The 22,853-nt window shown below is 51.9% G+C and overlaps 1 protein-coding gene across 1 annotated transcript in view; it reads left to right on the top strand.

Annotated features, from left to right (window-relative positions):
- SGSM1 (small G protein signaling modulator 1) overlaps nt 1–22,853 on the top strand; it is a 63,741-nt gene that overhangs the window by 10,512 nt on the left and 30,376 nt on the right. Inside the window, exons 5-14 of the mRNA XM_077755880.1 lie at nt 109–176; nt 427–572; nt 703–834; nt 4,927–5,051; nt 10,088–10,155; nt 11,438–11,601; nt 12,002–12,134; nt 18,466–18,604; nt 20,072–20,136; nt 22,146–22,291. Coding sequence (XP_077612006.1) covers nt 109–176; nt 427–572; nt 703–834; nt 4,927–5,051; nt 10,088–10,155; nt 11,438–11,601; nt 12,002–12,134; nt 18,466–18,604; nt 20,072–20,136; nt 22,146–22,291 — 1,186 coding nt within the window. The remainder of the gene's footprint in view (nt 1–108; nt 177–426; nt 573–702; nt 835–4,926; nt 5,052–10,087; nt 10,156–11,437; nt 11,602–12,001; nt 12,135–18,465; nt 18,605–20,071; nt 20,137–22,145; nt 22,292–22,853) is intronic.

Genomic DNA, 22,853 nt, shown 5'->3' with positions numbered 1-22,853 from the left:
AAGAAGAGGGAGACTGAACACAGTCGGCTCTGAGCTATCAGGTCAGTGTCAAATTGTGCACCCTCTGGTGGTTACTGTCCAAACCTGCCTGTCCTTTTCTCTTGCTAGTAAATACTATGAGAAGGAAGCCCTCCTGATGGACCCAGTGGACGGCCCCATCCTTGCGTCTTTGTTGGGTAAGTGGTCCAGTGCCCTGAGCATCATCTGGCTCACTGTGCCCCTCCTAAGGGCCTCTCTCATCTCCCTCAAAACTTACCTGTTCCCTGGCTCTTGCTCTCAGAGTCTTGTGCTGGGCTCTTTAGCAGGACCCTGAGGCGCACTCACTGGCTGGAGGGGAGAGGCAGTGAAATTGGTGGCCCATCCAGGGGTAGACGGGAGGGTGGGCTTTCCGGGGCCATGGATTCCCAGCCCCCGTAATATCCGCAGTGGGGCCCTGCGCCCTGGAGTACACCAAGATGAAGACCGCAGATCACTTCTGGACGGACCCCTCGGCCGACGAGCTGGTCCAGCGGCACCGCATCCACAGCGCGCACCTGCGGCAGGACTCGCCCACCAAGCGTCCGGCCCTCTGTGTGAGTAGGGGTGGACTGGGGTCCCACAGGGACTTGGGCTGCATTCCAGACTTGGCGTGGAGCGGGGGAATGGAGTGGGGTGTTACGGGCCACCGCAGGCCTCACCCTCCACCTCCCCTCACACTGCCAGATCCAGAAGAGGCATTCGAGTGGCAGCATGGACGACCGGCCATCCCTTTCTGCCCGTGACTATGTGGAGTCCCTGCACCAGAACTCCCGGGCCACGCTCCTCTATGGCAAGAATAACGTGCTGGTTCAGCCGGTGAGAGATACTGGGAACCGGACCTCCCACAGGGGATCTGGCTTCAGGTTATACAGGAGGAGTTCCTTCTGGCTCCATGGTGCTCATCCATCCATCCATCCATCCACATATCCATCTCTTCATCTGCCAGTACTCTATCTCTCCATCCATTCATCCAAAGGACAACATTTGCTTCTATCCATCCATCCATCCACCCACCCATCCATTCACCCATCCATTTTTATGTAATCCATCCATCCATCTTTACATCCATTTACCCATCCTTTCATTTATCCATCTTTACATTTATCCACCCATCCACCCACCCTTCCATTCATCCATCCATTTTTACATTATCTATCCATCCATCTTTACATCCATCTACCCATCCTTTCGTCCACCTACCTATCTTTACATTTATCCATCCACCCATCCACCTATCTTTACTTCCACCTATCCATCCATCCACTCATCTTTACATGCATCCATCCATTTGTCCATCCATCTATTTATCCATTTATTTTCCAGTCCATCTCTCCACCCACCTGTCCACCTAGCTGTCTATCCATCCATTCTCTTTTGTTATCACTCACTCATTCAGCTAGTATTTGTACTCAACTTTCTATGTGCTAGATGCTTGGGATATCAGGATAAACATCTTCATGGCTGGTATATATTTTTAAATGTTTATCTTTGAGAGAGAGCATGTACGGGGAAGGAGCAGAGAGAGGGGGACAAAAGATCCGAAACGAGCTTCACCCTGACAGCAGAGAGCCTAATGCGGGGCTCAAACTCATGAGCCATGAGATCACGACCTGAGCTAAAGTCAGACGCTCAACCGACTGAGCCACCCAGGTGCCCCCTTCACGGTTGATATTTATTGAGCGCTTCCTTTGTGTTAAGCACCATGCTAAGTGTTTTTAACTATTATATTAACTCATGGAAAGCTCGCAGCAACCATTTGACGCAAGTAGTGTCATCAAAGATGATAACGCTGAGATGTGCACAGTGGGGAGTAAGCGGCAGAGCTATGCTCTGAATTCAGGCTGCTTGATGTGGGAGTCTGAGTCATTTATGTCACCTCTAGGCCTGGCTGGGGCAGGGCCAAGAGATGGGTGGTGAGCACAGCACAGGAAACCTCTACCCCCATGCAGTAGATACCTCTCTGTCCTCCCTTCCTGAGACCACAGAGTGGTCAGTGTGGTGTTTGGGCTCCGCTGGGAGGAAATTGCCAGTCACTCCAGCTCTGTGGCTGCAGTTGTGATCATGGGGTGACCCTGAGCAAACCACTTCTCCCTGTGAACCTTGATGTCCACATCACAATGGGTACAAGATCCTATCTCCTCAGATCTAAAAAGCTATGAATTTAAGATCCTCCATTTTTAAACAACAATCAGGAAGCAAAAACTGATAGTAAGATCTATAAAATGTTTTCTCACCCTTTAGAAATTTTATTTGACAGTTTTTGAAAGAGCTCTTTGAGCTCTTTGATTTGGATAAAAGCAGTTTTTTGGGGAGCGCCTGGTTGACCCAGTTGGTTAAGAGTCTGACTCTGGATTTTGGCTCAGGTCATGATCTTGTGGTTTGTGGGTTTGAGCCCTCTGTCAGGCTCTAGGCTAGCAGTGTGGAGCCTGCTTGGGATTCTCTCTCCCTCTCTCTCTACCCCCGCCCCAGCTCACCTTCTCTCTCTCTCTCAGAGTAAATAAATAAACTTAAAAAAATAAAAGCGTTTTATTTAACATTTTTTAAAACATTTATTTAGTTTTTGAGAGAGCAGGAGACAGAGAGTGAGCAGGGGACGGGCAGAGAGAGAGGGAGACACAGAATCTGAAGCAGGTTCCAAGCTCTGATCTGTCAGCACGGGGCTAGACGCAGGACTCAAACTCCCGAACCACAAGATCATGACCTGAGCCGAAGTTGGACGCTTAACCAACTGAGTCACCTAGGCGCCCCTAAAAGGTTTTTTGTAATATCATATATTGCTTTTATAACTACGCATAAGGGAACTTGTAACTGGCATACATTAGTTAAGATAGTTCTAAAATTTCACATTTCAGGGTTTAATCTTCTGTATTACTTTTTGGCTTAGTCATCACTGCCCATATTTTTCCACTAAATATTGTTTTCTTTTTTTGTTTTGAGAGAGAGAGAGAGAGAGCAAGCACTTGCACATAGAGAGGGAATCCCAAAGGGGCTCCACGCCCAGCACAGAGCCGATGTGCGGCTTGATCCCATGCCCCAGGCATCGTGACCTGAGCCGAAATCAAGAGTCAGACAGTTAACTGACTGAGCCACCCAAGCACCCCCAGATGACGTTTTCTGTTTCATCCACAGAAGGGGTCAACAAACTATAGCCCACAGGCCAAATGCACTCCGCCTGTTTTTGCAAATAAAGTTTTATTGTAACAGAGCCACGCCTATCACCTATTGTGTATGGCTGCCTTCACGCTGCGGCAGAGTGGAGTGGTCATAACTGAGCCTGTATGGCTCACAGAACCAAAATTATTCCCTCCCTGACCCTTTATAGACAAAGCTTGCAGACCTCTGATCATGAGAGTAGGAGGTACGACATTCCTTACAAGGGCATGACCTTGGTGGTTGCTTTGCAAGACCATCTGGAATTGTGGGCATCTCTGTTGTGGCGAATAATGTGTCTGCTTTGCCAAAATATCAAACCAGTGCTCTACTGCTCTGCTTCCAGCATTCCTGCGTACGCAGTGACTTTTTAATTCAAAGATGAATCACAGTCTAATCTTTTTGAAGACGTCTAAAATAGCACCCCTTCTCTGCATGTGAAGTAACAACGTAGGAAGAACGAGGGGCGAGTTTGCATGAGGTCTGGCAATGACGGCTGTGTCATGGTGGTGAGATGCCACTCGCTGCAAGACGCATCCCCACTGCAGAGACAGGAGAATGTGGGAAAAGTTCATGACCCAGGGCTCTGCCGTGGGGCTGCAGGCATGTGTGGCTAAATTGAGACAGTGTGGGTAAAGTTGAGGCATGTTTGGTACACACTAGGTGCTCAGTAAATGTTGGCTGTCCGTCTCCACATGTTGTTGAGGTGAATTTCCTTTACGTGGGATGCTCAGAGAGACACCCCCTCCCCCGTCACACCCCACTTGGGATAAAGCAGAGCGAGCAGGGGAGAAGTTGTGCAGGCTAATGGGGAAGACAGAGGATCAGGCTGCTGGGCAGGGAGTATGGTGTGGGTGTTTGGGGAAGGGGATTTGGGATGATGTCTGTGGATGGGACAGAACTCAGCTGCCCTCTTTTTCTCCCTAAAACTGGCCAAAACTATGCCAGATAAATGCCTCCTATTAAGGAGAGAATGGTGTTGGGGTGCCTGGGTGGCTCAGTCGGTTAAGCATCCGACTTGATTTAGGTTCAGGTCATGATCTCATGGTTTGTGAGCTCAAGCCCTGCGTTGGGCTCTGCCCTGGCAGCACGGACCCTGCCTGGGATTCCCTCTCTCCCTCTCCTTCTGCCCCTTTCTCCTCCCTCTCTCTCACAAGAAAGAAATAAAACATTTATTTATTTATTTTAATTTTTTTATGTCTTTATCTTATTTTGAGAGAGAGGCAGAGTGTGAGTGGTGGGAGGGGACAGAGAGAGAGAGACCCAGAATACCAGGCAGGCTCCAGGCTCCGAGCCATCAGCACAGAGCCCGACCCAGGGCTTGAACTCATGGATCGTGAGATCATGACCTGAGCCAAAGTCCGACGCCCAACTGGCTGAGCCACCCAGGCGCCCCTAAAACACTTTTTTTTTTTTTAAAGGAGAGGGTGGTATTAAAGAGGGATAGAGCCCCTTCCTGATTCTAAAGAGTTCTTGGGCCTGATTCCTGCACCTTGGCTGGGGGGTGGGTGGGAATGTGAGAGTGTAAGCGGGCAGCTTTCCGAGCTGGTTCTCTAGAACCCTTCCTGGGTGCTTGGCTGCACACTGCTTTGCTTAGCATGGCCATCTGGGAGAAGGCTCGGGGTCTTCCAAGCGGCCATAGCCTTGGAGGCATGACCCAGCCTCTTGGACCTGGCTATGCCTCCTTGAGTCGGATGGGCCAGGGCCTATGACCACGGTGGCTCTGGCACTCCGACCTACGCCTTCCTCTCTCTGCAGAGGGATGACATGGAGGCTGTGCCAGGGTACCTGTCCCTGCACCAGACAGCTGACGTCATGACCTTGAAATGGACGCCTAACCAGCTGATGAATGGGTCGATGGGGGACCTGGACTATGAAAAGAGGTAGGGTGCCGGGTCCTTCTCCGCCCTTTGGCACAGGGAAGTGTGTGCTGTCCTTTGAGTCCTGCCCTGGTCTGCTGCTGTGTCTGGTTGTCGCGGCCGCTTGGGCCAGCCTCCCTGCTCAAGATCCTCACTGGGAGAATCTGGAGACCCACTAGATGAATCTTAGGGTCTGGGAATTAGGTCCTGGCCAAAACACCACCCAGGGGGCGAAATCTTAACTCAGAGTTTGGAAGCCTGCCAATGGCAGACATTCCCCCATTCGCTGCCACCTTTCCCGTCCCTCCGTAATGAAGGAAAGTGGGGGGGCGGGGGGGGTTGGTGGTCCTCTGGTCCAGGGGGGCTGCGTCTCCTGTGAGACTCTGGGATTTATAAGACTCCACAAAGGCTTTGGAGTCACGCGCCGAAGGAACACAGAAACCAAGGATTCCCTGCTGCAATCCTCTGTGTTCCCGCCCAGTTAGGGACGGCCCTCAGAGGAGCCCGAACAGAGGGAAGGCTCAACCTGATTACTTCAGCTTGAGGCATCATGGCAGCTGTATATAAAATAAGGGCGTTTTTCAAGGAACACAACCAGAACACTGTTCTTGTGTTCTGTTTCATGTTAAGCTCCAGCGTGAGCAACAGCAGGCCTGCGTGTGATTAATGCCATTCTCTAAGCCACTTGCTGTGCAGAGGTGGCCATCTGTCTTCAGACACAGTCGGTGGGAGGTAGAGTCAGTTCTCGGCTGAGCCATGTAATTCTCCAGATAAACTCCAGAATTTTTGATCAAGAAGCCCTCACCGAGGAACAGCGTGGGACCGAGGAGATGCCCTTGGCCTGGGACATTATCAATGGACTTGGCTTAAACCTCAGGCCTTCCCCGACCCTTCACATGGAGCCCTGAACCTCCTTCATAGCATTTATAGACTCGTGTATTATAATAAATCTGTGCTTACTTGTTTGTCAACCATTGCCTTCTAGACCTCAGTTCCGTGAAGGCAGGGCATCTGTCTTGCTTATGTCTTCTCTCCGGCATCTGCCACAGATCCTGGCACAAAGTAGGTGCTCAGATAATCTGTGGAACAAAGCAGAGAAGTTAGGGGACCTGGATCCTTTCATCAGATCTGAACAGAGCACCTACTATGTGCCAGGCACTATGCTAGATACAAGAGACTTAGCAGATGAACAGAAAGAGAGGAAAATCTTTACCTTCTCAGAGCTTCCTCTGAATTTACCTTATATTGGAGGAGCCCACGAATAAACAGGTAACTGGATAAATGTATGTTTTGGGCCCAAGTGCTTGCTTGGCCCTCGTCTCGCTGGAGGACTTGGGGTGTGGCTCTCCCCGCCTCAGTTTCCCTTCTATCAAATGAGAGGCCTGGACAACGTGATCTTCCCGGAACTCAGAGGGTTTACAGGGGCTCTCCCTACACTGAACTGTCTTCTGCCAAATAGCACAGCCGGGGGCCCTCTTTGCTAGTTGGACTTAACACTCAGGGTTGTGTGGGCAGAAGACTTTTTGTTTTTAATCTTTCTAAACTTTTATTCATTTTTAAGAGACAGAGACAGAGCATGAGTGGGGGAGGGGCAGAGAGAGAGGGAGTCACAGAATCCTAAGCAGGCTCCAGGCTGTAAGCTGTCAGCACAGAACTAGGTGCAGGGCTCGAACCCATGAACCGCAAGATCATGACCTGAGTGGAAGTTGGAGATTTAACTGACTGAGCCACCCAAGCGCCCCTGGGCAGAAAACGTTTAATGCTAATGTTTTGGAGAAGCATTGCGCCAAATGACTGCACCTCCCACCCTGTCCAGCTCAGACCAGTGGGACTCCATCTTTCGGCATCATCTTTTCCTCTGAGAACAGGCATAGCATAGCACATCAATATTTACTTCCAGCTGAGCCTGTACTTCCCAGGTCACTACTGATGGGGCTAGAGACTCCTCCAGCCCCGGGCTCTCAATCCCCATCTATCCTTCTGACTCTTACCTGAAACCCAGAGCTCAGTGAAACAGCAAAAGCCAGGGGTCAGAAACATGGTGGTTAACCTGTGGGAAGTGGGGGTGCCCAGGGACTCTGGCTTCAGTTTGGGGACCACGAGACAATGACAATAAGGGGTATGCTCCTTGTCTGAAGAGCTTCAGTACCTCTTTTCTTGTCCCAGCCAGCCCCCCATCCCCTTGTACAACCGGGATCATAGCTCTCCAGCTAGGTTTCCTCGTGTACGTGAGGAGGTATCACCAGAGAGTGGCTATTTGGGCTCTGGAGTCAGACTGGACATGGCTTAGATCTCACACCCTGCTGATGGCTCAACCACTCTATAATCCAGTGTGGAAGTGTTTTATGACCTACCCTTCCCACGTGACCTAGCAGCTCTAGTCTAGGAAGCTGTTAAAACTGTCAGATGAAAACAAAACCTCAGCTCTTGTTTCTTCCCAGTTGAGTGATCTTGGACAGTCAGCTTCACCTTCCTGAACCTCAGTTTGTTCATCTGGTGTAAAACGGGGATGTGGTAATGGAACTTCTGAATGGGTGTACAGGAAGGAGTCCGTGAGAATATGTGTGTAAAGCTGTCAGCAGGGAGCCTGGAACCCAGAAAGGCCTCTCAGTCATGGGACTATTGGTGTGAAGTTTACACAGATCCAAAGGGACTGTGGCCACAGAGATCTGGTGTCTGTGCTGGTGTCTGGTGGTAGTTGGAGAGTTGCTTTGTCTACTGGGCACCCTAGGGCATTCACCATTCACTCTGAATATTCTCTGAGCATTTTGCAGAAGTAAAACCCAGGCGCTGTCCAGCTCAGCACCTCTTAGGGAGACCAGAGAAAACAGACAATTGCAACCTATGTGCTGGGTGCAATGTAGAAGCCCAGGGAAGGACCTCCTGGCCAAGACTCACCTGCGAGGGGCTCAGCAGAGGCTGCTTTTCTGAAAACGTTCGTGCACTTGGCTGCCCTCCAAGGATGTTCATTCCATGGACACTGGCGAGGCTGACTGTGGTGCAGACAGACCAGTGCAGGAAGGTCTCTTAGAAAGTTTCTGTTCCAACTTCCTTATGTTGCATCTAAGGAAACTGAGGCCCAGAGAGGTGAGGGGCTGAGTCAGTATAGTTGGTAAAGTGGGATTTGAAATCGGACCTTGAAGCCTGTGTCAGTTCAAGTCCTCCAAGAAGCAGACCCGGACAGAATCAGACATGCAAAAGAGACTTACTGTGAGAAGAACCCATGAAGGATGGAAGGGAAGAGCAGGACGAGGCAGGCAGAACGTCCAGACCATGAAGCTGGTCTGAGCCCTGTGAATGGGGAGGGGAAAGAAGGAAGAGACAGAAAGAGTTTCAGATGCTGTGGTTCTTAGAATGTTCAGCCAGCAAACTTGGGAGCCCCTGGGCTGAAGTTAACCATCAGAGGAGCTGCTCCATCCAGCAGGAATAGGCCTACACTGGCACCCCCATGTGCCTAGGCCTACCTGAGAGCTGTCCAAGAAAAGTGAGGTCTTGGCACAGACTTGGTGGTGGATCTGGGGAGGTGGCCCTTGAAGCTGTTGGTCAGCTCTGCTCCGCACAGCAGGATCTGAAGGACACCTGAGCAGTGCATTCCCCTGACTGCCACAAAGCCCGAGTTCCCGTGAGCCCCACCTCCATGGTGTTCTGAGGGGAAAAGCGATCTGTTTCCAGACAGCAGTGGGCTTTGTGGGGGAAAGGGAAAACTTCAAGTACGTAAGTACAGAGACCATGAACCAAGTGCTTTTTTCTATATCAGCACGTTGACCCCTTCAAATATGTGATTCCATACTACATGGCAATGAGAAACAATGAAATCTGGCCATGTTTAGTAACATGGATGGACCTTGAGGGTGTTATGCTGAGCGAAATAAGTCAGGCAGAGAAGGACAAATATCATATGTTTGCACATATAGGAGGATTAGGAGGAACTTAACGGAGGACCATGGGGGAGAAGAAGTGGGGAAATGGTGGGGGAAAGGGAGAGAGGGCACAGGGCTGGGATGTTCCATGAAAGACTCTTGAATGCTGACAAAAACTGAGGACCGATGGATGTGGGGGGGGGATGGGCACGGAGAGGGGCACTTGTGGGGATGAGCACTGGGTGTTATATGGAAACCAACTTGACAATAAACTATTTGTAAAAAAAAAAAAATTAAAAAAAATAAAAAGACAAATAGATCAAGTAAAATACCATTTACAATACTGAAAAAAAAATGTGATTCCATTTAACTCTCATTGCTGTACTATGTGGTGGATAATTATCATCCCCCATTTTACAGAGGAGGAAACTGAGGCTCATAGAAGCCTTCTGTTCACACTGCTGGGACCTGCGGGGTCAAAGATGTTGAGTGGTTCTTCTAACCCCATGGATGCATGGTGGTTTGGCATTGGGGTCTGAGTCAAGACGCTTAGATACCTGTGACAGAAAACCACACTCAAGTGGACTTGGGCATTGGTTCCCATGAATTGAAAAATTCTGGGATAGTGGCTTCAGGCATGGCTGGATCCAGGGACTCGAATGATAAGAATCTGAACATCTCTTGGTTTTGCTTTCTTGACTGTTGACTCCATCATCAGGCAGGCTTTTTCTTGCCATGGCTCCCTACGTTTCCAGACTTCTATCATTTTTGCCTCGACTCCCCTTGCAGAAACGATCATCCTCTTCCCAGTGTATTCTAACATAAATCCAACCGCTGAGTCTCATTCATTCTTCTTGGGTCACGGGGCCATCTCTGAACCAATCACTGTGGCTAGAACAGTAGAATGTGCTGATCGGCCAGGCCTGGGTCTGATGGCCATTCCTGGAATCCTGGCGTAGAGGGTGGGTGGAGTCAGCCTCCTCCACATGGATGGGGGTAAGGGAAGAGTGTTCCTTAGAAAATTGGGGTACTGGGACCAGAAGAAGGGGAGGTAGATTCTGGGAAGACTAGAATACAGATGTTGGGGACAGATGGGTCCTGGTGAGAAGGACCATGGGTGTGGACTTCTGGCCTCATGGGTCCTTCCCCATGTTGAGGTGAGCAGGCATCCTGTGGACCTAACCATCCCTCCCCTTCCAGCGTCTACTGGGACTATGCCATGACCATCCGCCTGGAAGAGATTGTATACCTGCACTGCCACCAGCAAGGTAGGGACTGCTGGGGCGGGGGGCACAGGGCTGGGATGTTCCTTCCACTCCCCTGCCTGCTCCCACCTCCTTATTACCTGTGCAGCCTCAGACAAGTGATTTCACTTCTCTGAGCCTTGGTTTCCCCATCTGTAACATGGAATCACAACAGCACCTACTTATGGCATTGTTGTAAGGATCAAATGACATATGTTCAGGGCTTAGCATCAAACCCACGGTGTTAGCTGCTAACGGAGAGCTTATGATGTGCCAAGCAGGGCTCTAAACAGGTTGGCACAAAGTCACACAGCCTGTAAGCTCCAGAGTTTGGACTCAGACCCAGGTCTTTGTCACTCCATAGTCAGTGCTCTGAAGATCTGGGATTAATAACTAGAATTCTCCTTTAAAGCTCAAAGAAGGCACACTCAGAACAAGCAAAGAGCTAGCCTTTTGTAGAAAGCAAGGGATCTGGGCTCTACAAAGGCATGACACATTAAGCTTATTTAAAATTTTTTTTAGCACTTCTTTATTTTTGAGAGAGAAAGAGAGAAAGAAGCGGGGAGGTGCAGAGAGAGAGAGGGAGACACAGAATCTGAAGCAGATTCTAGGCTCTGAGCTGTCAGCACAGAGCCCAACGCAGGGCTCGAAGTCACAAACCATGAGATCATGACCTGTGCTGAAGTTGGACGCTTAACCAACTGAGCCACCCAGGCGCCCCACAGTAAGCTTATTTAATGAGACCTGGGTTCAGGTCCAGGCCCTACTGTGCGACCCTGAGCAAATTGCATAACCTCTCTGAGCCTTGGTCTCATCATTTGTAAAATAGGCAATAATAGGGAGACCTCATGGGTCTATTTTGCGTATTTGAATAAGACACTGCCTTTAACGTGCTGTGCTTATATACAGTAAGTGCTCACTACATGCTAGCAAGTCAGCTACTACCCTGAGAAGGGGTAGATCTGAAAGCCTCCATATAAAAATAGGTCAGGTTGATGCATAGAGGGTGCTTGAGGGACATGGGGCGTTTGCGGGCATCATTGCCCTTCGGTGGGTGAGCTCAGGGGAGCCGACCACATTCTTCTGGACCACATCGCTCAGTTCTGAGTCTGCAGCAGTGGCAGGTGGCATGGAAGGGGCTCTGGGACTTCCCCTGGCCTTCTGCCCAGGCCTTCCCCAGAGCCTTGAAGCAGGTCCGTGGGTCTGGCTTGGCATGCCTAAGGCAGCGTGTGTGTCGGGAGGGCCCCATCCCCAAGCCTCATAGTGACTTCGCGCCGGGTCTCCTCTGGCTGGGTCGCGGTGGCAGTGGACAGCGGCGGGACAGTGGTGCTGGTCAGCCAGGACGGGATCCAGAGGCCGCCGTTCCGCTTCCCCAAGGGGGGGCACCTCCTTCAGTTCCTCTCATGCCTGGAAAACGGGCTGCTGCCTCACGGGCAGCTGGACCCTCCACTCTGGTCTCAGCGGGGGAAGGTGAGTGATCGTGGGGGACCCAGGGAGTCTGGGATGGGGGGTCAGCCTTGGGGAGTGGTCATTCTTTGTTATTTTAATATTTTAATGTTTTACTTATTTTTGAGAGAGAGTGTGAGCAAGGGAAGGGGGGAGGGGGGGACAGAAGATCCGAAGCGGGCCCTGTGCTGACAGCAGCAAGCCTGATGCGGGGCTCAAACTCATGAACTGCAAGATGATGACCTGAGCCAAAGTCAGATGGTCGACTGACTGAGCCACCCAGGCGCCCCAGGGTGGTCATTCTTGCCCGTGGCTCCTTATGTGGCTTCGTGGGCTCATACACACCCCACTGAGACGCTCAGGCTGTCCGGGTTGTGGGGACAGATGTATCCCCAGGGCTGTGCACTGGGACATGTGCTTTCAGGGCAAAGTATTTCCCAAACTGCGCAAGCGAAGCCCTCAGGGTTCTGCCGAGTCCACGTCGTCGGACAAGGAGGATGACGAGGCCACGGATTACGTGTTCAGAATCATCTACCCCGGCTTGCAGTCTGACTTTGGTAAGCTGCCCGGTCTCTGGGCCCCCGAGATCCAGCCTGCTGGCTGAGCCTGAAAATAACTCCAGTGCTTGGAATTGGACAGGTGACCTGGGTTCTGGGACCAACAGTAGGGAGACTTGAAACCAGGAAGTGAGTATCTCAGTTTCCCCCAAATGAGAACCATGCACTACTTAGCTTATTAAAGATGCACCTGGAGCAGGAGGTGCCACGGGGTAGCGGGTGGGCTCTGGAATCCTGGCCGAGCTGGGGCAAGTCACTTCAGCCTTCTGTGCCTTGGTTTCCTTATCTGTAAGATGGGGGTGTTCACATAGCACCTGCATTGTAAAGCCCTTATTGGGATTAGAGAAGGCTCTTGGCCGAGAAGACGTAAATGCCAGCTGCTGTCGTGTGGTTGTTGGCATTTCATTTCACTAGGCTGTTGTCCAGATTCCCTGAGATAATGAGGTACTCAATGTAAAGCCCCTCAATAAATATCGTACACAGTAGGGCTTCAGTAAATGATAGTCAAGATGGCAGAGGCGGGAAGCAAATCACTGAGCGCTGGCACACAAGACGCTGATGTATGTCTGGCACTTGGGATGGTGACTGCTGTGATATAGATGCTTGGTTCATGGAGACTCTTACCATTAAGGTCATCATTGCCACGGAGGTATTATTTGGATCAAATGAACTAATGTTTGGAAAGTTCTCAGAGGCCTGGCATTTATTTTTTATTTTATCTTATTTTATTTTTTGATTTTATTTTATTTTTTCATTTGTTTAAAGTGTTTAATGCTTGTTTATTTATTTATTTTGAGAGCGAGAGAGAGCTGGGGAGAGGCAGAGAGGGAGAGAGAGAATCCCAACCAGGCTCTGAGCTCTCAGTGCAGAGCCTGATGCAGGGCTTGAACTCAAGAACCATGAAATCATGATCTGAGCCGAAACCAAGAGTCGGACACTCAACCAACCCAGCGGCCGAGGTGCCCCAGAGCCCTGGCATTTATTAAGCACCGTGTGGATGTATTGGTTCAACAACTCAGTGTTAAACTGTAGGTGCCTTCTGTCAACCCCGTTTTATGTAACGCTTGGTGGGCCATTGTTCCATTTGATGGGTAATGGCTCTGAGCCTTCCTTTGCTTCAGTGGCTGTGGCTGGGCCTTGAAAGGCTCTTCTGAGAGCAGACGTCACCCCTGGCAGGAGTGGGCTGATTGTGCCGGGTCACTTCACGCTCTGGCTCTCGTCCCTCACTCAGTTGGATCTGGGGATGGGGCAGTAAGGTCTTGTATTGCTCAGGCTAGTCTTGTGTCTTCACCCATATGTTCATTCCTTCCTGGTCAGTTAGGGCCAAAGCCTCACATCTCCACATCGCTAGGAGCCTTAGGGTGTCCTGAAGTGTCCATTCCTACCCAGGCTCAGGGTCTGGAGCTGTCCCAGCCTGTCGGCGAGACCCGGGCTCATACGGCCCTGCCCGAGAGCTGATTGAGCAGAGGGGCCAGATGCCCCATGTCTGCCTTCCCAGGGAACCCTCTCCACAGAGGCTCATCCAACATGTAATTAATTTGTCGGCTCTGCTGGGAACCAGGCTGGGGGCCCAAGGTCTTATTTACCTGGGAAATGCCCGCGTTAGCGTGTCGGGGCTCTCCTGTGCCAGCAGAACAGACGCGGGCGGTGCCCCCCCACCCCTCAGTGCGGGTTCTGCTGCTGGCTCCATCCTTAGCGTCTGTCTGCCTGAGGGCCCCTCTGCCTGTGGGTGGGGACAGCGTAGAGGCGTCAGGGGGTCAGCACCCTCCCTGGAGCAGCCCTCGGCCCAGGACTGACAGGAAGCAGTGTATAAATGCCCTGGCACCCTCACCCCCCATCCCGGTGAGAAAGCTCTGATGTGTGTGCTTACATGTCTCCCAGAGTCCCCCCCCCCACCCCCCCAGGAGATCAGGCACCAGTTGCCTATGGCGGTAACCAGAGCGGTAACCAACCCTTCCCTCTGCCTTCTCGTGTCACCTCTCCCCTACCTGTGCTTCATGGAAACATCTCCCAGACGTACTCCCGGCACTTGAATCCTCATCTGCCTCTGAGGAAACCCCAGTGAGCCCCGTTTATTTAGAACAAAGCTTCTCACTCGTAGCGCTGCTGATGTTACAGATGGAGGAATTCTTGCTGATTGGTGGGGGGGTGTCATGTGCCTTGTAGGATGCTGAGTACCATCCCTGGTCTCCTGCCACCAACAGCCACGTAGCAACTCTGCCCTGTCCAACCCCCCCCCCCCCCCCGACCCCAAGCTGTGACAACCAGAAATGTCTCCAGACATTGCTGAGTGTCGTCTAGGAGCAGAAGTGTCCTTGGCTGAGCAAAGCGCACATTACTGTGGTCACCTCTGCCATGGCAGCGTGGCCAAGTGACTTGCCCTCTCCAGGCCTAATTCCCTTGTCTGTAGAATGGGGAGAACAGCCCCTCGCCACCCAGGGTCGTCTTCTGAGGAGTCAGTGTGATGATGTATCAGGCACCTAGTGCGATGCGAATCCTCACCACAGCCCTCCTCCTAGGCAGGTACCACTGTCTTCACCATCCCCTACTTTTCAGAAGAGGAAGCTGAGGCACAGAACGGTTAAGAAACTGGTCCAGAGACACACAGCTAATCCTCGGCGTGGTTGGGGTTTGAACCCAGGTGTCCTGGTTCTAGAGCTTGTACCTCTCACAACCACCCCATGCAGATTGTTTTTGACCAGGATTGTGGGACACTGTGGTTTCACCCCCTTCATGCCCAAGCTCAGGTTCAGCCCACATGGAAATGGCGCCCCATCCTTGGTTGATTTTCTCAGGGGCCTAAGCCTCACAGAGCTAACCCAATCATGTATGGTTTTCATCTCTGAGAACGAAGAAGTCCTTTCTGAAGAAGTGTCTGAATCAGAAACGGGCAAGCTCCTTCCTCTGGTCCAAATTCGGCCCACTGCCTGCTTTTGTAAATACAGTTTTATTGGAACACGGTCCATACCCATTCGTAGACATAGTGTTTGTGGCTGCTTTCATGCTACAACAGCAGACTGAGATTATTGTGACCAAGACTGTATAGCCCACAATGCCAAAAATATTTACTATCTGGCCCTTTCTAGAAAAAGTTTGCAGATGCCTGCCTTCAATAATAAGAGAGAAGAGTTTTTCCCTGTGGGTGGGATGGTGTGGCCATAGATGGTTCTAAACCCCCTTTCAGTGTCTTCATGCCTATGTCCACTGCCTGGTCCTTGTGCACAGAGGAGGCAGAGGGTCATCCTGAAACATTGAGGGAGGTTCGGAGTCAGAGGAGGGCATTTCTATTCTGGTGAAACTGTTTACACCGCCTGTGATGGCAGGCATGAGCCGTTTGTGCCTCCCAAACACTTGAGATGCAGCTAGTTCAAATGGAGATGCTCCTTAAGTGTCAAATACACACCACATTCTGAAGACTTAGAACAACCTCTCCTCAGTATTTTATATCGACTAGGTATTAAACCGGTAACATTATGGATATACTGAGTGAAACAGAATATACTGTTGAAATTGATTTCATCTGTTTCCTCCCCCCCCCCCCCCCCCCTACTCCTAGAGTGTCCTTTCCTCTCCCAGTGTCAGACCCTNCCACTTAGTGTGGCTTCTAGAAACTTCTAAAGTAAGCATGTGGCTCAGGTTGGGTTCCTGTTGAATAGAGCTGGCCTAGGGCAGGTTTTCTCAACCTCTGCACTGTTGATATTTTGGGTGAATAATTGTGTTTTCAGTGGGGGTATCTGGTGCATTATCCCTGTCGTCCACCCACTGGATAGATGCCAGAAGCATCCAGCAAATTCCCAGGTGGTGACAACCAAAACTGTCCCCGGACGTCACAAGATGTCCTCAAGGTGCCAGAATTGCCCCCGTGGACAGCTGCTGGTCTAGCAAGGGTGGCGTTGGGGGGATGTGAGTCGAGAGAGTGTGAATGGGGTCTGACGCCACCGTTTGGTAGCCGGCCAGTCCTGGATGCTGCTTACATACTCTGTGCCTCAGTTCCCAACCTGCAAAAGGGGGTAATGGTGGAACTTGTGCTCACTAAGTGAGAGCTGTTGGTGGTGGAAGGAGAAGGGGGACCTCAGTCAGAAAGGGATGTTATGCCAGTTACCACCTGCTGGGACTGGGGCTCACACTGAGCCTCAGTTTCCACTTCTGCAGAATGGGAGGAGACACATCCCTCGGGGTCATTGAGGACAATAAGGCAATCCTGTGCCTGCACAGCCACCAGCACATAGTAGGCACTTTATGAACACAGAACTGTGCGAAGTGGGGCAGGGGAGAGGTTCATCCCCGAGGAATTGGCTCTTCGGCCGTGTCAGTGTTCTGCCCACCCCAGACATTCCATTTCACTGGTGTCTTTTGTTTTGTGTCTCAAGTTGCTCCTGACCACTTGGGCGGCGCTCCCCCTGTCTCCGTGAGCCCTGCCTGGATGGTGGTTCCTGCCGGCCGGTCTGTGCTGGTGGTGGCCAGGGGCGGTCAGTGGGCGCGAGCCAGATGGAATGCCACCTTCCCCATGCCGGGCCTGCAGCAGCAGCCCCTCAGTAACGTCTGGGCTACCCCCACCCTGGGGCTTGGTGCCGGCTACCTCTGCCATGTTGTCATTTGAGTCTTGGTCCCAAGGGCGAGGGAAGCAGGAGACAAATGTGCCCTCACGCTGTCCAGGGTATTGTGGGTTCTGTAGCAAAGGGATCCATTGGTGATGCTTGTGGGGTGTGAGGGGCTGGGGTGCAGGCAGCCTTGCCCCAGCTCACTGAAACTGATCAGGGAGGCAGAGAACTGGGGATGCTTTTCTTGAACATTTTACAGGGGCTCACTGTTCTTTCTTGGCCAGCTCATCTGTGAGTTGGCTCAGGGAAGAACTTTCTATGGGACATTGTGAAGATAGTTTTCTACACTGTCAGTGGGTAGGGCTGGGCCCTGTCAGCTACTGAGCGCTGGTGACAAGTAGCACCAGGTCCACAACCATTCCCCTCTCCACCCTCCCCACCTTGCAGCCCAAGGGAGGAGGCCAGTGATTACCCATCATCCTTGAGGAGGCGTGGCTGGTGGGCCAGATGTGCATCCTTCTCAATCTCCTAGGGCAGGGCTTGCAAACTAGGGCCCACAGGCGGAGCCAGCCTCATTCTGTGCAGCCTGTGAGCTAAGAATGGCGTTTATATGTTTTTATTTGTCGATGAAAATCAAAAGAGTAGTATTTGTGACATGTGAAAACAATCTGAAATTCAGGTTTCAGTGCCCATCAATAAAGTTTTATTGGAACATGCCTGGGCTCACATCTCTGCATTTGGTGCATGGCTATTTTTTGCATTCTGAAGGCAGAGTTGAGTGGCTACGATCACACCCAAATGGTTCACCAGCCCTAAAACGTTGACTGCCTGGTCCTTGATGGAAAATGTTTACCGAGCCCTGTCTTTGAGAAAAGAACATTTTTGTACCTGTCTGGAGCTGCCACGAGGCTGGGAAGTTAATGAAAGAAGGCAGTGAGGGAAATGCTAAGTGCTGTGTCCTGGGAGCGCTTGGTCAGGAATCACCAGTACCCAGACGTTAGGAGACCTGTCATGCTCTCTTGGTTCTCGAATGTGGCTGCTGTTATCAAACTTGCTTTTGATGTACAGGCTTAAGGGCTCGGTCTCTAGGAGGCTTCAATTCAGTAGATCAGGGTGGGACACTGGCATCTGGCCTCTCAGCAAGCCCTCTATATGATTCTGGGTGGGGGTTGCCAACCTGCTTGACACATGGTGATGGAACAGCTGTATGGCTCAGGCTGGTGGACAGTGCAGGGAACCTCATCAGCGGGGACTCCACTGGGTCCCTTGCCCTTGGGTGCCCTGCCTCATCTGTTGAGTTAGGCTCCCTTCTGCCTCCCCAACAGAGATTCTGTCTCCCAGAGAGTCTCCTGGGGACCCAGGATCATCAGGCTTCCCCAGAATCCCCCAGCAGGCCCTCTTCCTTCTTGTCAGCCCCCTGGCAGGACAGCTGAATGACAACATGGTGAGGCTTGGCCTCCTGATCTGGAGCGGGGTCTATTTTCTTGGCTCTTAGTGTGCGTTCTCTCTCTCTTTCTCTTTTCTCACCTCCCCCACTTCTTCCTTTTTCTCCATTTCTTCACTTCCATCTGGTAAGGGCCCCAAATCTTGCTGGTGGCTTTCATTGGATCAGGTGGGCTCAAAGGCCTGGGTCAGATAATGATTGGGGTTGGGGGTTCCGGCTGTCACATTCAGAGCCTCTCCTTATCTGGGTTCTGGCCTAGGGGCGAGCTTCTGGCTTCGGGGTGAGGTTTCCGTGACCCACGTAGGCTTAACTGAGACTCTCGCTTCATCCCTCGCCTCCACCACAGTCCCCCAGGACCTGATGGATGTCTCTGTGAGCAGCCTGCCACCCTTGTGGCAACCCAGCCCCCGGAAATCCTCCTGCTCATCCTGTTCGCAGAGTGGCTCCGCTGATGGCGGCTCAACCAACGGCTGCAACCATGAGAGGTACAAGGGGCTTACACTGTGGGTTGAGGGAACGGGAAGATTTGTAGGCACCCATTTCTTGCCCAGGACTGAATTCAGAGGCATGATATGGGCTATGGGATCACTCAGGTCTGGGTTAAATCCTAGCCTTGTGAAGGCCTAGCTATCGGAGCTTCCTTACGTGTAGCAGGCAGGATAAACAAGGCTATGTTGCAGTAACAAACAGTCCCTGATATCTCAGTGACTTATTACAGCAAAGGTTTTTTTTTTTTTTTTAATCATGCATACTCTGTGTCTGTCATGGGTCAGTTAGGGGCTCTCCTTGCTCCACATTAAAGGGCCTGGCCACACCAAATATTACTTAATGCCAACCACGCATGCCTCAGTTTGTTCCTCCACTGAATGGGGATATGAATGCTTGCTTTATATAGCTATTGTAAAGACAAATGAAACACTGGTCTAAAGTGGCCAGCATACGGTACCTGGCCCATGGTAATGTTCAATAAATGACACTTGTTATCTTAGTGGATAAGGTTAAATCCCCAGATCATGTGTTTAATGCCTCCATATATGTAACTGGAGGGCCTTAGCCAGGTCCTTCTTGTCTCCCTGGGCTTTTCTGGGTGTCCCCCAGGGTGTCCTGAGAAAAATATGCAGCTCTTCCTCTAGTCTGTTCTCCGCAAGAATGCACGATACTCCCTTCAGCAGTCCTTGATTTCCCCAACACTGCTGGGGTCTTACTCCCCTCTCCTCGTTCAGCCAAAACAGCACCCAAAATCCCCATGCGAGGAGAAGCTCTGAGGCATCACCTCCACCATCCAGCAGACTCTGAATCCCAGTCTGGCTCAGTTTGGTTCAGCCGGGTCCCTTTAGAAGTCAGAACACTTGGCGCAGGTCACAGAAAAGCCACTTCAGACTAGTTCAAATACAAAAGAAAATCTCAGCAGGACTGAGAAGTCCAGAGGCATGGTGACTGGGGGCGTGGTAAGCTCCAGAGGCTCAAAACAGAAATCTCTCTGCTTCTTCGGCTCTCGTCTCTAGTTGCCTCTGTGGTGGTTTCATTCTCAGGCAGGCCCTTCCTTCTGCAGTGGCCAAAATGGGTCCCAGCAGCCACTGCCCTCTATCCCTCTGGTGTAGGAACTTGAGCAGAGAAAAGTGGGTCTGTTTCCCTGTAGTTCCAACAGAAGTCCCAGGGCTCATTCTCATTGGCTCAGGTTGGATCACATGACCGCCTCGTATTCAGTGGCTGTGATTCCAACCTGAGTCAGCCTCATCCAAATCACAGGTCCTGAGTGTGGGGGAGACAGTGACCCCTAGGACGAGGGGAAGTGGCAATGATGCCGAATGGGTAGAAATAATAGTCCCCCCCACAGTCCCCTTAACTGGCTGGTTTTAATCTGCTCCCTACAGGCGACAAGGCTGTGCTCCTCCAGGAAACCTGGGCTCTCTGTGGTCTTTTCTAAGTGTCCTCTTTTCCTCCACCTGCAGGGCTCCCCTGAAGCTTCTCTGTGACAATATGAAGTACCAGATCCTTTCCAGAGCCTTCTATGGATGTGCGTACTGGCCTTACTTGCCACTGTGGTCTCTGGGGGCATTTATGAAATGCCTGTTGTATGTCACTGGTGTCAGGGGAAGGTGCCTGGCTCTGGCGTGCAGACCTCTGCTCCCCCATTTCCTGAATGTGTCTGTTTTTAGTGTAGTCAGAGATTGAGGATGAATTGTATTTCTAGGTGCTGAGAGGGCAGCAAACAATGGGGCCTCTTGGTGGCAGGGGTCTGGTTAGTCACCATTGCATCCCCTGTGCCCACCTTAGAGGGCTTGTTTTTAGGGTTAAATGAGAAGCATGTACAGAGAGCCCCTGGCATCTGGCATGACATGTCCTAGGTGCTCAATAAAAGTTGGTTCCCCTCACCTGTGGGCACAAGAGGAAGGTGGTCCGATCCCCGCCCATGAAGTTAAAAATTAAAATTTAAATATAGGCATGCCAGTGATTTCCCTTTAATAGATGAGGAAACTAAGGCACAGGGAGGCAAGGTGACTTGTCCAAGGCCATACCGCTAACACGTGATGGAGCTGGAGCGCAAGCCTAAGCCTGCCTGACCACAAGCCTGCTTTGTTTTATTTTTCCCTCTGCTGTGATTCTTAGCACCTTTTCCTTCCTCAGCCTCCCAGCCTAGAGCAGGAGATAAAACACGTGTATTTTCAGGGATCCTGGAAAAGCGTTACCATATCCTGCATGGGCCTGCGGAATAGCAGTGCGGGCCGGTTCCCCCGGCGCCTGGAGAGGCAGGGAGCGCGAGCTCCCAAGGTCACGGTTTTTGCCTGTTGTGTCATCACCTGTCCCCAGTGCCTAGTGCAGGGCCTGGCGTGGAGCCAGGGGAGTGTGGATGGGCATTTATGGAGCCCAAACGGAAGCGCTTCCTGGAAGGCGGGGCGGGGGTCCAGGTGGCTCTCGAGCAATGTTGTCGCAGGCCGTGGCGCGTCCCTGGTGCAGGTTGAGAGCCCAAGTTCTGGGCCTGGGCAGCTTGGGGTCAAATTCCATGTCTGCACTTCCCAGTGATGTGACCTGGGCAGGTGACACGAGCAGTATGTGCCACAGTTTCCTCATCTGTAAGATGTAGAAGATAGCAGTACCTGCCTTGTACTCTTGTGAGAATTTAATGAGTTAAGTTATGGGAGCTCTGGGCAGCTCCCTGGCACGCAGTATATGCTTGTATAAGGGTTAGCCATTTCCTCTTCCCCCTCCCCTCCCCCTCCCTCCCCTCTTTCCTCCTCCCTCNTCCTCTCCTCCTCCCCCTTCTTCCCTTCCTCCCCCTTACCTCCTTTCCTCCCCCTCTTCCCTCCCCTCCTTCCCCTCCTCCCTATCATCCTTCCTCCTCCCCCTCCTCCCCCTCATTGCTGGGAGGGGCGAGTTCTCAGGCTCCAGAAAGCCCAGTGTCCTCTCCAGGACTTGATAAGGGACAGCCAGAGGGAGGGGGCATGGTCAGGGCAAACTCAGGCTGGCATTCGCTGAGTGCCTCCTGTGTACCAGGCACTGTGCCCTCCAGGTGCCCAGCGTGGAGCGAGCGAAGGGTGGCAGATTGGCAGGCATTCTATAAGAGTGCGGAGCCATCTTTGAAAGCAAACCAGGCATGTCTCCCAGGGCTTTCTTTATCTAGCGCACCATGAACACGAGTTCTCCACCTCTGCCATTCTCTTCTCTCTTGGGACGGATTGGAGGCACCCGGAGGTCCAGAGAGCATGTGGAGTCCCTGGCCCTTCTCTGCCTCCTGCCCCTGGATTAAATGCCTTGGCTTCCTCAGAGGAGGCAATGCCACCCTGGCGCGGGCTGAGAAAGGTGACCGGGCTTCCCCAGGCTCACAGAACTATTGAGCCATCAAGCCAGCCAGTGACTTCGCCCCTCCGAGCCTCGCCTTCCTCATCTGGAAGAGAGGGATGGTGGGCTTTCTGGGTCGTGAGGCTTCACTAGGATTGTGGGGTGGGGCAGCGCTTCGAGATCCATGCGACGGGGCACAGCAGGCTGGACAGTGGATGATGGCGCCTTCCCTCCCTCCCTTGCCAGGGCTTGCCTACTGCAGACACCTGTCCACCGTGAGGACCCACCTGTCAGCCCTGGTCAATCACATGATCGTGTCTCCGGACTTGCCCTGTGATGCCGGTCATGGGCTAACGGCCAGGATCTGGGAGCAGTACCTTCAGGACAGCACAGTAAGGCTTGGCCGGGCTCAGCCTGCTGGGGGTACCGGCTTGGCATCTGAGCAATAGCCCCACCTGCTTGTGGAGACACAGGGCGGTTATGACCCTCCCTTCTTGAGAGTTCTAAAGCCCACAGCCCGCTTCTGCCCCTGGGTGTGAGGATCAAGGAGGATGGCGAGTACGCATCCTCTCCTGGAAGGAGCGAAGGACCCATCACCAAGCATTTATTAAGCATCAGCTGTATGCTCAGCGCTGCGTGAGGTGCAGTGAGTCCTCAGCAGGAAGGCTGAAACTACTTAGGATGAGGCAGGTAGTGAAGTTAGAGGAGGTGGCCGGGCCCAGAAAACCCCACCAACGTGCAGAACCCTTCCATCTCGGCCTCAGAGCCTGAGAATCCTCCAATTAGATATTTCCCCTGGAAACCTATACCTAAGATTTTCTTATTGGAAGGCAAATATCCCTGCAAGGAAGATGTTTATGTTTGAAAAGAGTTTCACAGTCAAATAGTTTGGGAAACAGAAGGAGTCCGCTTTTCTGTATCCAGCAGAACTTTCCAGAACCTTGGCTAGGCTGA

Source organism: Crocuta crocuta, unplaced genomic scaffold (assembly GCF_008692635.1).
Source record: "Crocuta crocuta isolate KB4526 unplaced genomic scaffold, BGI_CrCroc_1.0 scaffold728, whole genome shotgun sequence".
NCBI classification, from domain to species: Eukaryota; Metazoa; Chordata; class Mammalia; order Carnivora; family Hyaenidae; genus Crocuta; species Crocuta crocuta.
This window is presented reverse-complemented; position numbering and strand designations above follow the sequence as displayed.